Raw genomic sequence first — 12,442 nt, 5'->3', positions numbered from 1 at the left:
CAGCCGGTACAGCTATTCAATGACAGCATTGAATGGCTGTGATTGGCTAAAACACACGTGGCTTCAGTCAATCACACTATTCAATGATATCATTGAATGGCTGTGATTGGCTGAAGGCGCACGTGTGTTAGCAATCACACCCATTCAATGATGTCATTGAATAGTGTGATTGGCTGAAGCCACGTGTGTTTTAGCCAATCACAGCCATTCAATGATGTCATTGAATGGATGTAACTGGCTGACGGCGTGTGTATTAGCTTTCTGGAGGCGGGGATTTCAAGCCCCGCATTCAGAAAGCAATGCTGCGCCGGGGACGAGGAGCGAGCGACATCCTGCCGGAGCGCGACAGAACGCCGGGGGAGGTGAGTAATGATTTTTTTTTTTCCATTGTAATACCGGCGTATAAGGTGAAAGTTGGGGGGTCGTCTTATACGCCCCGTCGCCTTATACGCCGGTATATACGGTAGTAGTTTTTTTCTCTTACCCCATATCATTGTTAATCAAACTTTATCTCTTTAACACTTTACAACAGCTTTAAGCTCTCATCATAAAGCAGGGCTGGGATAAATGATCCCACTAACCATGATTCCGTCTTTTCTACAATGGAGATACTACGGAGCACAGATCTGATTTTTAGGATAATTGCTTTTTTTTTAACAACTTCTCGCCTGTTACCTGGTAATATAACATTATTTCATCGCTGCCCTTAGACAGTGTTATACAGCAGTTTTAGGGGTTTTGGTGAACTTGTGGTTCAGTTCAAATTAATTTGGTCCAAACTGATTTTTCACAAGTTGTCTCCCCACTAGTGAGCGTCGCCGCAGTCTGCACCATTTACAGGAGATTAGTTAGTTAGTATCTGCTATTCTTCCTGTAATAGGAGATACGCTCTATAAATCTCGGGTTGGGATTGAAGCCCACATGTAGATGATATATGAAACTAATGAATGCCATTTTCTCCTCATAGGGATATCTGGACTGGAGGTCAGAATTAGGACTGTTATTATACCGACTATTCCCAGTATAAACGGTAAGTGTATACTGACGTCACTACTATAACTAGAGGAAGGCTGTCAGGCCGAACCTTCGCTGTCTGTTGTGATGGGAGAATAAATTATTCTTTTCTACTGCATCCCCATATGCTGCCAGTTCTACAATTTTTCTATATGGACTTTCTATGGAGTGTGCGGTTTGAAACTCCTTGACTGCCTATTTCATACAACAGCCTGACCCAGTGTGGGAAGTTATTGCTGCTGCTGGTGCAAAACCTGCTTTATGTACTTTGATCAATACGATTACTATTTATTTCTCTATTTTATGTCATTAGTAATCACTGTAGGAAACCATTCCCCAATTTATAAAAGATACAGACAACCTCAATATATTGACATAATGGGGTTATTAGGGTTGTCCAGGGCTAGAAATACATGGTGTTTTTTTTTCCAAAAACAGCGCCACCCTTCTTTGTGGGTTGTTTTTTGGAATTGCAGTTCATCTTCCATTCACTTCAACAAAAGGTTATTAAACTAATTTTGATTTCGATTTTTTTTTTTCAATTGAAGTCCTAATAGGAGACTTGAATTAGTGATCATCTGATCGCATGTAGAATATACTGCAATACTTAGGTTACATGGCCTAGCGGGTTCCTCGCTTCCTCTACAATTTGTGTCTAAAGTTGGATCATCATCCGCTAAACCATTTTCATTTTCTCTGGGTGTTTCCTTACTTTGAGACGCCCCTCTATATATTGATTTGCTCCGTGCTTTGTAATTGAAGTCAGTATGCTCTTGTTTCTTACAGGAGATACAGCTACAGAAGACCTGCTACCCACCACAAGGATCATATATCCTGAAGGTAATATAGCATGACTGTTTCTAAATCTTTATGAATGAAGTCAGTATGTTCTTGTTTCTTACAGGAGATACAGCTACAGAAGACCTGCTGCCCACCACAAGGATCATATATCCTGAAGGTAATATAGCATGACTGTTTCTAAATCTTTATGAATGAAGTCAGTATGTTCTTGTTTCTTACAGGAGATACAGCTGCAGAAGACCTGCTGCCCACCACCCGACTACATATCCTGAAGGTAATATATATGTCTGTCCATAGAGGATATAGACTTATTTAACAGGATGCAGACATAAGAGACTATAAGGGGAGATGTGGGAATCTACCCATGTATATAACTGTATGTGACTTACTGACATAGATGCATTTGTGTACTAGGAAAGCGTGAGGACGTCTACGGGTTAGGGCACATTCACATGGGCATATATGTATTTCAGTTGTGTAAATAGGTAGCGTATTTATGTGACTGAAATGTGCATACTTTCTACTTATTGTGCTAAAAAAAAACCTGAAAGACTGTTCCCAATGATTTCAGTTTAATATGGGTTATTTTGGTACATAATATACACTAAAATAAGAAATGCTAAGTTTTTTATTACATGACTGAAATACGCACACGGGAATTAACCCATTGAAATCACTGTTTTATTCACTGTGTAATACGCTGCATATTTATATTCATGTGAAAGAGCCCTTATTGTATAACTGGGGACTGTGCGTGAGCGTGCGGATGGAAAAGGGTTTCTGTTGTGGCCCCTGCGGACACTTTAATGAGATGCTGTAGATGCGGAGCCTTAACCTGTAGAGACACTGAGTGCTGATTGATGTGATCTGTAGAGAGCGTGTACCAGCCCGGATGAGTAGGTAAAGAGACAGCAAACACAAAGAGATTAGGAATACAAAGTGTCTGTTGAGTCCCGTATGGGCGGTAAATCTGAAAGTATGTCGCTAGAACCATTGATGTTCCAGAAGCTTGTGTTAAGCGGAGCAGTTTAGAGAACAGTATTTGATAATGAAAAGACTGGCAAGCCGATACAGCGTTATCAGATATCACAGTCCGTGTTACTGAGTGTTATGAAGTGTATTACCAAAGTATTCAGAACGGTTACAATGTGTTGAACTGTGAGTCTAGTTAAAGTGACTTACAGCTGGTTCCACTTAAACTGGTTCAAGCCAGGTATGAAGCAAGCATGGCTACCGAGCTTGTTCCATACTCACCCTATAGACGCACGTTTATGTGATTGGTGATTAAAGGGTTAACTTTAAAGGGATTTTCTGTATGCTTAAAAATTATTCTAACAGTGAAAAAGGAAAGAGAATTAAAAAAAACCAACACATTGTCCTGTAAATCCCCGCGATCCCAGTGCGGATGCTGCGGCGGATCCTGCGGTGAGTTTTGCTTTGATTTCTGTTTGCACTTCCAAAGAATATATCATTCTTGTTTTTCTCAGGTCATAACAGAATAACCATCTGGAAACCGTACTGTGAAGGTAAGGTCTTCTCCCATCTAATAAATCCTGCATATTATGTGTATTATATCTACACAGTATCCACACAGATCACCTATAGATTATACACATATACTGACTGACTAAGAACCCCCACAGATAAAACATGTCTTACAGGTTAACTGTATAAATGACTGCTCCTTTCCAGAACTGTCAGCAATACCAACAACAGCGGCAACAACAGCATCAGCCATGGAAACAACAGTGGCGAAAACAAAACTAACAGCGGCGCCAACAACAGTGTCAGCCGTGGAAACAACAGTGGTGGTAACAACACCAAAAGCGGCGACAGCAATGTCAGCCATGGAAATATAATCTTTTATTTTTCCATCCCCACTTTCAAAACCCTATTGTTGTATTTTTCACCAGTACCATTTAATATTTAATACCGTATAAATGACTTCTTTCCAGAACTGTCAGCAGTGCTGCCGGATGACCCGAGGAGAGGTATCCTTGTATACGGAAAGCCAAAAGTAAAAGTAAGTACTTATTTCATGGGTTGTAAAGCCGGCGCTTCCACTTCCTACAATGTCTGCTGATGCCGCTGTCACTGCAGGGGGCCAGACGATCAGCTGATGGATGGGGTTTCTGAGCAGCAGACCCCTGTCCATCAAATACTGATGGCCTATCCGAAGATAGGTCATCAGTGGAAAAACAGGACAGGAAACTCTTTTTAGAAGGACCGCTACCATAAGAAAGCAAGTCTTAAAACTAAACTGTATATATCTCTTCTTATTTCCAGAAGTGTCACGGGAGATGCTGGACCTTCTGGAACAGAACCCTAATTGGCTCCCTAAAAAATCCCAACAAAGGCCGTAAGTAGTGATTTTATGGGGTGACACCTAGAGAATTCTCATAGCGGCCATCTACACAGTATAAACTGGGCAGTAGTGACGGGCTGTGTCTAATAGGGGAACTCTTCTATAGATGCATGTTAGTTAGAGAAGGAACGCAGTTATACCAGCGCTAGAGTATATATAGAGAGATTATATAGGTTGCAGCATCTAAGTAGATAAATGGCCATGATGGGAGCCAGTTCTGATTGTGGCTATAGTCAGCAGATGTCAGCTGTAGGAATTAGCTGGTAGCAGCCAAGTATGAAGCAAGCATGGCTACCAAGCTTGTTCCATACCCTACAGATCATTAATGAACGTTTATGTGATTGGTCACTAAAGAATTAACTTTAAAGGGATTTTCTTTGTGCTTAAAAATTATCCTAACTGTGAAAAAGGAGAGAGAATTTTTAAAAATGATAGACATTGTCCTGTAAATCCCCCGCGATCCCAGTGCAGTTGCTGCGACGGATCCTGCGGGAGAGTTTTGCTTTGATTTCTGTTTGCACTTCTAAAGCATATATCATTCTTGTTTTTCTCAGGTCGTAACATGAAAACCATCTGAAAACCGTTCCGTGAAGGTCAAGTCTTCATCCATCTATTAGATCCTGTACATTATGTGTATCATCTCTACGCAGTATACACACAGATCATCGCTATAGATTATACAGTTTTGCTTTGATTTCTGTTGAAAACAACAGTGTCAGCCGTGGAAACAACAGTGGTGACAACAAAACTAACAGCAACGGAAACAGCAGTGTCAGCCATGGAAACAACAGCAGCGACAACAGCACCAACAGCGACGGCTACAACAGTGACAACTGTGGAAACAACAGTGTTAGCCGTGGAAACAACAGCGACAGTGGTGGGAAAAATACCGACAACGGCGGCTTACAACAGCATCAGCCATGGAAAGAACCGTGGTGACAACAAAACTAACAGCGGTGCCAACAACAGTGTCAGCCATGGAAACAACAGCAGCGACAACAACAGTGTCAGCCGTGAAAACGACAGCGACGGCACAACACCAACTGCGGAAGAAACAACAGTGACAGCTGTGGAAACAACTGTGGCAGTGGCAGAAACAACAGTGTCAGACGTGGAAACAACAGTGGTGGCAACAACAGTGTCGGCTCTGGAAACGACAGCGACGGCACAAAACCAACAGTGGCGGCAACAACAGCGTCAGCCGTGGAAACAACAGTGGCGGTAACAACACCAAAAGGAATAGCAACAACAGTGTCAGCCATGGAAACAACAGCGGCGGCAACAACAGTGTCAGCTGTGGAAACAACAGCGACAGTAGTGGCAACAACAGCATCAGCAGTGGAAAGAACAGTGGCCACAACAACGCCAACAGCGGTGGCAAAAACAGTGTAAGCCATGGAAACAACAGCGGCGACCACCACAGTGTCAGTCGTGGAAACAACAGCGGTGGAAACAACACCAACAGTGTCGGTAACAACAGTGTGATCCCAGTAATGGGCCTTAAACCCGAACATGCATGTTTACTTTTAAAGCTGGGGCTTGACTGAGTTGCCGGGCTCCTACTCTAACCAGTAGGAATGGAGAAACCTCAGATCCAGGCAGTTTAACCCCTTACATGCCACAATCAAAAGCAACTGCAGCATGTAAGCAGATGAAAGGTGGAGGGGGCTCCTTCTGTCACCCATCGGCACCATGGAATAGGATTGCAAGATACCAATGTGTTCCCATGACAGCCGGAAGCTTGACAAAGGCCTCCATGTTTACCGTGTAACTCGGCGTATTAAACCCTGCCTCCAGTAATACGCTGCTGTCATAGTAGAATGCATTACATAAGCTTGGTGAATGCCAAAAAAATGTAATAAAAAGCAATCCAAGTCACATGTACTTCAAAATAGTACCAATAAAAACTACAACTCTTCCTGCAAAATACAAGACCTCATATAGCTCGATTCCTGGAAAAATAAAGATGTCATGGGTCTTAGCGATGCAGAATCAATTATCTTTAAAAACGTGTTTTTATTGTGCAAAAGTTGTAAAAAATAAAAAAAAATGTACAAACATAAGAAAGCTATCATGTTATTTTTACCGAATGGTGAATGCTGTAAAACAAGTGGTGGGTTTTCTGGACCACTCAGCCGGACCAACAGGACCCCATAGAGCCGGGCGTCCTACACCCCTGAGGACAGGAAGAACAGGACCCATTGAGCGGGGCGTCCTGCACCCCTGAGGAGAGGGAGAGAATTACACAGCCATCGCTACTGCAGCTGAGGGGCAAGTTACCCAAATACCTAGGTTTTATTAAATTTGTCTAGGCAGATCCACCCAGATCTATGCAGCTCCGGTCGGCCCCTTAGGATGCTTCCAATTGAGTAAAATGACTTTTTTGGCCTAAAAAAAACCACTTCTATAAGGTGCGGGTCGCCATAATCACCAAGATATCATCCACAAGCCCGAAAAGACAAACCTTGGGATGCATGATCCACAGTGGCCCTAAGTGAGACTCCATGAATTCGGGAACATCCCGTCAGTAGTCTTACTGGTTGTTATACTCCCAGAACACGGGCTGCATTAGTAACACATCATGAACAAGTCGCTGAAGCGGACAGACCCAGAGTATGTAATCTAGACGGGGATAGTAAACTCTAGGTATAAAATTAACCTTATCCTTAAAGCCGGCTTCACATGGGCGTATGCACAATTGCGCACGCCTTAGGGCAACTTTTGTGCGCTATGAAGAAAGCGTTTTTCCCGTGCATGTTGGCACTCATTAGATGAATCACCTATTTCAACTAGTGTGTGTAAAATACACTGGTTGAAATAGGTGATTCATCTAATGAGTTCTAGATAGTTCTTCTTCCAGCGGAATTACGCAATGTTTCATGCATCTCCCTGCATGTTGCACACACACTTGCGCAACCCCCATTGACTTCTATGGGGACCTTTGGTGCACAAATACACAGTATGATAGAGCATGTTCTATCTTTTTTTATCATCTTTTTCTTTGTGTTACTGAAATGTGCACGCTAAAACTTGCGCATGTGAACAAACCCAATGAAATCAAAGGGTTCTATTCTCTGTGCATTGCGCATACAAAGATGTCCATGTGACAACGGCCTAACACTGACCAGTAGGGGGCCAGGGCCAGCCAGGATATCCCCGCTCTCATCACAGTCCACATCTGGGATATCTAGCATGTTAAGTGAGTATAAAAACTAGAACGTAGTTAAAAAAGTTGTACATTTAAGCCAAAGCCTCCAGAAGAATCAAGGAAGATTGTCAGGGCATTGAACTAGGCTCTAACAGCAAGCTATAGTTGGTTATACCTAAAGTAGCAGTTAGCTGGTATATTACAATTGCAAAGGACTTACGCACTTGGATTGTGAGAGGCTCAATAACTAGAACAAAAAGGGCCAGAGATGGAGACCGCCCAGTCACATACCTCTGTTGGAGAGAACCACGCAGAGATATGAGTATTAGTTCTGCCACTAGCCACTGGGGAGCTATAGAACATCTGCAGCCATTTCATGAAAACTAACCCAAACCCAAAGCTCTGGCAAGATAAAATGTAGTCATTACTCATCTTGTTACCGCAGCCTATCATAGCATCTCTTGGAGCTTAAGACAAACTACCCCTCTTTGAAGCACATACACTGTACTCTGGATCAATACTGCAGAATAATAGGCTAAAATGGATGAATGTATGTCTTTTTCCAGCTTTGCAAACTACACTGTGTTGACAAAAGAATTGGGATACCAGACAATTCTTTGCTGTCAGACGAAAGAGGATAGGCAAATTGAAAGTGTGAGCATTAGGTATAAAGCTGAACATCACACAGGTGTATCCCAGTACAGAAGCCATCAGAATGTCACCAGGTGTAGAGTTGACTTTTTTTTCCAATCGGGTATGGTGATGGGCCTGAACAGCCAATCAGTACAGGACATTGCAGCATTTTTGGACCTTCCACTGTTGGCAATGTTATTTGGAAATAGAAAACATCTGGTGTGTGTGCAGCCACATTCCGGGAGATGTAGTTAACAAGTTGTGAAGGCATTCCACACAATGTCTACCTCCACTTCACTGAACCACAGGCTTTATCTTGGTCAATAAATACAGGAATCCAATTCCCACTATTGGATGCAGATTTGTGAGATTGGTAAAAGAGATCCTAGGTTCCTATCTGCACTCTTTCCAGGCATAACGACTAATTAGTCAGCATGTATAATGTCTTTAAGGATGGAATTGATATGAATTACTAGTGTTTTGGTAAGGAATTTAATGTTATTAAGAAGGAAAATGGAATGATAGGAACTACAGTCTTTCAGGTCCTTCCCAGGTTTTGGAATTGGGACTATCAGAGCCTCTTGCAGGGTGTCCGGCATGATGTCCTCCCCTAGAATTGTAAAGTATAGGAAGCCTAGAGGCCAAGAATTTCATGGTGTTTTATACCACTCAATAGGCAATCCATCAGTGCTCGAAGACTTCTTGTTTGTGAAGGACTGAACTGCAGTCACTAGATGCAGTAGGTTGGTGGTCCACCATAATGGTCCACCATAATGGTAGGCCTTGCAAATCGCTGGAATTTAATGGTAAACTTCGGCTGCTTGGTTGAGGTGAACACAAATGTGTGGAGATGGGGGAAAAAGACAATTGTAGGCCGAAGCTTATATAAGCGCTCATTCCACTGCCTCTAACACAATGGCTTGTGTACACTGAGCCATAGAAACCAATAAGACCATGTGCACTGGTGCATATATGACATGTTGGGGAGCTCTAGTGTAATGTTTTGGTCTCAGATCTATTCTGTAGGCATCTATCTCCTCACTAGTGATTGGGGTGCTTTCAGTATATTAGTACCACTGATACCAGTCAGTAACTAGGGTCATATATGAACTCCTTTCTCCTATATTACTTAGGAACATATTAAAAAGAATAGGACCCCAGACAGACCCCCACTAATCTCTAGAAAGGGGGAAGTCCAGCATTGATGATGAGATTATACAGATGTCGCCACACATGCGCTCCTGCTACACACAACTCTATTGGAGGCAGTTTATACCCGGATGTACTATAATGGTGTTAATAATAATGTATATACATAGAGAGGGCAGTAAAGAATAATAAAGTCAAATGTAACTGTTGCTGGTGGAACTAAAAAACACACATTTGTCAGCTACATTATATTGATAGTAGCCCGGGTACCCGATACAGAATGCGGACAATACAAGACGTGACATTTTAGGTAAGAAAAGATGATATCAGAACATACGCATAAATACGTGGAGGGACGAACATAGCTGTAATTCTGGTGCACCATTGGCTGCAGCGATAAAGCAATATCTTCCCTAGTGGCTGAGATGTTCTTGCAGCATCGGTCGTCTCGCTGCTGTTCGCCCCCCATAACGTAGATCTGCAAGAACTTGTGTTCCTCATATGATTCAGGTAGTAGTGAACCAACACAATGATAAATTTGCCCTTGGACTTTAAATGTTGACCAAAATCCGCTGTTGCTCAATTCCTTTGTTGCGCCCAATGATGTCCTTTGAAAACTCTGCTGAGGTAAAATGAAAGCTGCACCGTCATTGGTTGCTATACATTATACTGCGGAGGTAAAATAAAAGCTGCGCTGTAATCTTCTTAGTGCTGAGGTAAAATGAAAACTGTGCTATGATGGGTTGCTATGGGCAACAGTTTTCAATCCTCAGTGCTGAGGTAAAATGAAAGCTGCTCTGTGATTGGTTGCTATCGGCACCAAAAACAGTTTTTTACTGTTTGTTGATTGACTGTTGGACAGTTTTGATAAATGAAGGCCGGTGTTCATAAATGTGCTCCATGTATTCAACGCTCCGTCTGACTCTTCTAGTGGGAATTACTTGTTGGAAATAACCAGGAGTACTAAATTGTGTACATAGATTACATTGGAGTAAGCAAATTTGGGGGTTGCTGCATTAAAATTCAAGCAAGGACAAAAAATGCAAATAAGGTTGCCAAGGCAACAAAGTTTCAGAATTTTTTTTAACCTTCTCTGGGTCGGGATTATACTATGTGAAACACAGTTATACAGTTTGTGCCAATGCTCCAACAAACAAACGGACATTGACAAATATATAGAAGATATATATATATAGCTGGTATAAGTTATACATCTCCGATATATTTTCAAGCAGAATAAAGCTCGGCCGCACACACCAGCGGGTCACAGGATTAATTTATGGGACCATCAGGTACATCAACTTCCACAGCCAACAAGTTTGGATGATCTAGAGGCTCATTAACAGCAAATGTGGAGCGATCTGCGGCAATATACCAAATGAAGCCTGTATACCTCCATGCCCCCTGTATTACACCCTGCATAACAGGTTGCAACAGCCTGCCTACCCGCCCATATCACATCTAGTATCCAGGCTAGAGGCAGTACAGCAGGGTAATAGAGCCTCTATGCAAACTTTATCACATGTTGTATCCAAACTAGAGGCGGCACAATAGGATACAATAGCCTCCATGCCCGCTGGTATGACATCTTGTATTCAAGTTAGAGGCAGTACAGCAGGGTACTAGAGCCTCCATGTCCATACATATCTCATCTTGTATCCAAGCTAGATGTGATACAACAGGGTACTGGAGCCTCCATGCCTACCAGTATCACATCTTGTATTCAAGCTGGAGGCAGTGCAATAGGGTACTAGAGCCTTCATGCTCATCCATATGGCATCTTGTATCCAAGCCAGAGGCAGTACAGCTGAGTACTGGAGCCTCCACGCAGCCCATATTACATCTTATATCCAAGCTAGAGGCAGTATAATAGGGTACTAGAGCCTCCATGCCCGCCTGTATAACATCTTGTATCCAAGCTAGATACGGTACAAAAGGGTACTGGAGCCTCAAGACCTACATGTATCACATCCTGTACACAACAGAGTACTGGAGCCTCCATGCCCACTCGTATCACATTTTGTATCCAAGCTAGAGGTGGTACAACAGGGTACTAGAGCCTCCATGCTTGCCCATATCACATCTTGTATCCAAGCTAGAGGCGGTACAACAGGGTACTAGAGCCTCTATGCCCACCCATATCACATCTTTTATCTAATTTAGAGGTGATACAACAGGGTGCTAGAGCCTCCATGCCCACCAGTTTCACATCTTGTATCCAAGCTAGATGCGATTCAAAGGGGTACTAGAGCCTCCATTGTAGTGGCATAGTGGCTCCTACAGAACACTCACACCAACACTTGCCCTGTCCCACCTCTCTATGTGACGTCCATGGCTTAGAGCTTAGCAGTGATGTCAGCTGGTGTCCTATTGGCTGATAGTCAGCTTCAATCTCACTAGTGCAAAGTCCAAGGGTGGGAAAGCAACAACACAAGTCTCTATGCAAGAAGGGAGGAGTCGAGAAAATGCAGGAAAAAAAGAAAGGTAATAAAAGGAGTCAGTGAGCAGTTAGGCAGACTCAGCCAGGAGGGAGAGAAGAGAGGTTGCAGTCAGGTTGTGTCGGAGAGAGGAGGAGGCACGCATACATGCAAGAGCAGACAGTTATAGCACATTGTTTTCCCAGAGTCGAGCAAGGTTTTATTCTGGTCCCTTGAGGTTCCAGAGTAGAGAGGAGAAGCGCCTTTCCGAGGTCAGTCTTCTACTAAACAGTGAGTCTAAAACTACCCGGTGAACTCAAAGCCAGGATTAGTCTCTCAGTCACTTTAAACTCTGCTTCACCTACACTTCACTAAACTCTAATCATCCCTTAAGTGAGAATAACCATTTCAAGTACCGTTGTGGAAAATTGTGTATTCAACTGTTTTGCAAAATATCATCTTAAGTAAATCTGTCTACTCCCAGACTACTATCCCAAGCTATTGGTCTTGTCTCAATTATTTCATTGGCATTCCATCCAAAGGGTCCAATTGGAGTGCTGGCGTCACACATGACAAAAACAGGCCTTCGTGCTAACAGTACCACAGTACATCGCTGCACAACCCCTGACCAGAGCAGTTTTGGCACCACTGTTCGGTGACAACATAGAGCCATCCGTTACAACCCTTTTGCAAAACCTTGTGTCTCCCTCACTTTGGCGCGCTTTGGCGCGGCTGATGCACCATGCCCGTCCGTATCACATCTTGTATCCAAGCTAGAGGCGATACAACAGAGTACTAGAGCCTCCATGCCCCCCTGTATCACATCTTGTATCCAAGCTAGAGACGATACAACAGAGTACTAGAGCCTCCATGCCCCCCTGTATCACATCTTGTATCCAAGCTAGAGACGATACA

General features: G+C 43.0%; 1 protein-coding gene across 1 annotated transcript in view; it reads left to right on the top strand.

Moving 5' to 3' along the window:
- The window catches only part of LOC136619492 (uncharacterized protein DDB_G0283357-like), a 78,464-nt gene extending 73,345 nt beyond the window's left edge, over window positions 1–5,119 (top strand). The window contains exons 22-29 of the mRNA XM_066594414.1: window positions 968–1,030; window positions 1,801–1,854; window positions 1,919–1,972; window positions 2,037–2,089; window positions 3,000–3,028; window positions 3,508–3,626; window positions 4,102–4,174; window positions 4,894–5,119. Of these exons, the coding sequence (XP_066450511.1) occupies window positions 968–1,030; window positions 1,801–1,854; window positions 1,919–1,972; window positions 2,037–2,089; window positions 3,000–3,028; window positions 3,508–3,626; window positions 4,102–4,174; window positions 4,894–5,119 (671 nt within the window). The remainder of the gene's footprint in view (window positions 1–967; window positions 1,031–1,800; window positions 1,855–1,918; window positions 1,973–2,036; window positions 2,090–2,999; window positions 3,029–3,507; window positions 3,627–4,101; window positions 4,175–4,893) is intronic.
- Window positions 5,120–12,442: the final 7,323 nt, after the last annotated feature.

The sequence above is a fragment of the Eleutherodactylus coqui genome, chromosome 1 (assembly GCF_035609145.1).
Source record: "Eleutherodactylus coqui strain aEleCoq1 chromosome 1, aEleCoq1.hap1, whole genome shotgun sequence".
NCBI lineage: Eukaryota > Metazoa > Chordata > Amphibia > Anura > Eleutherodactylidae > Eleutherodactylus > Eleutherodactylus coqui.
The sequence above is the reverse complement of the archived record's forward strand: the minus strand, read 5'-3'. Positions and strand labels throughout refer to the sequence as shown.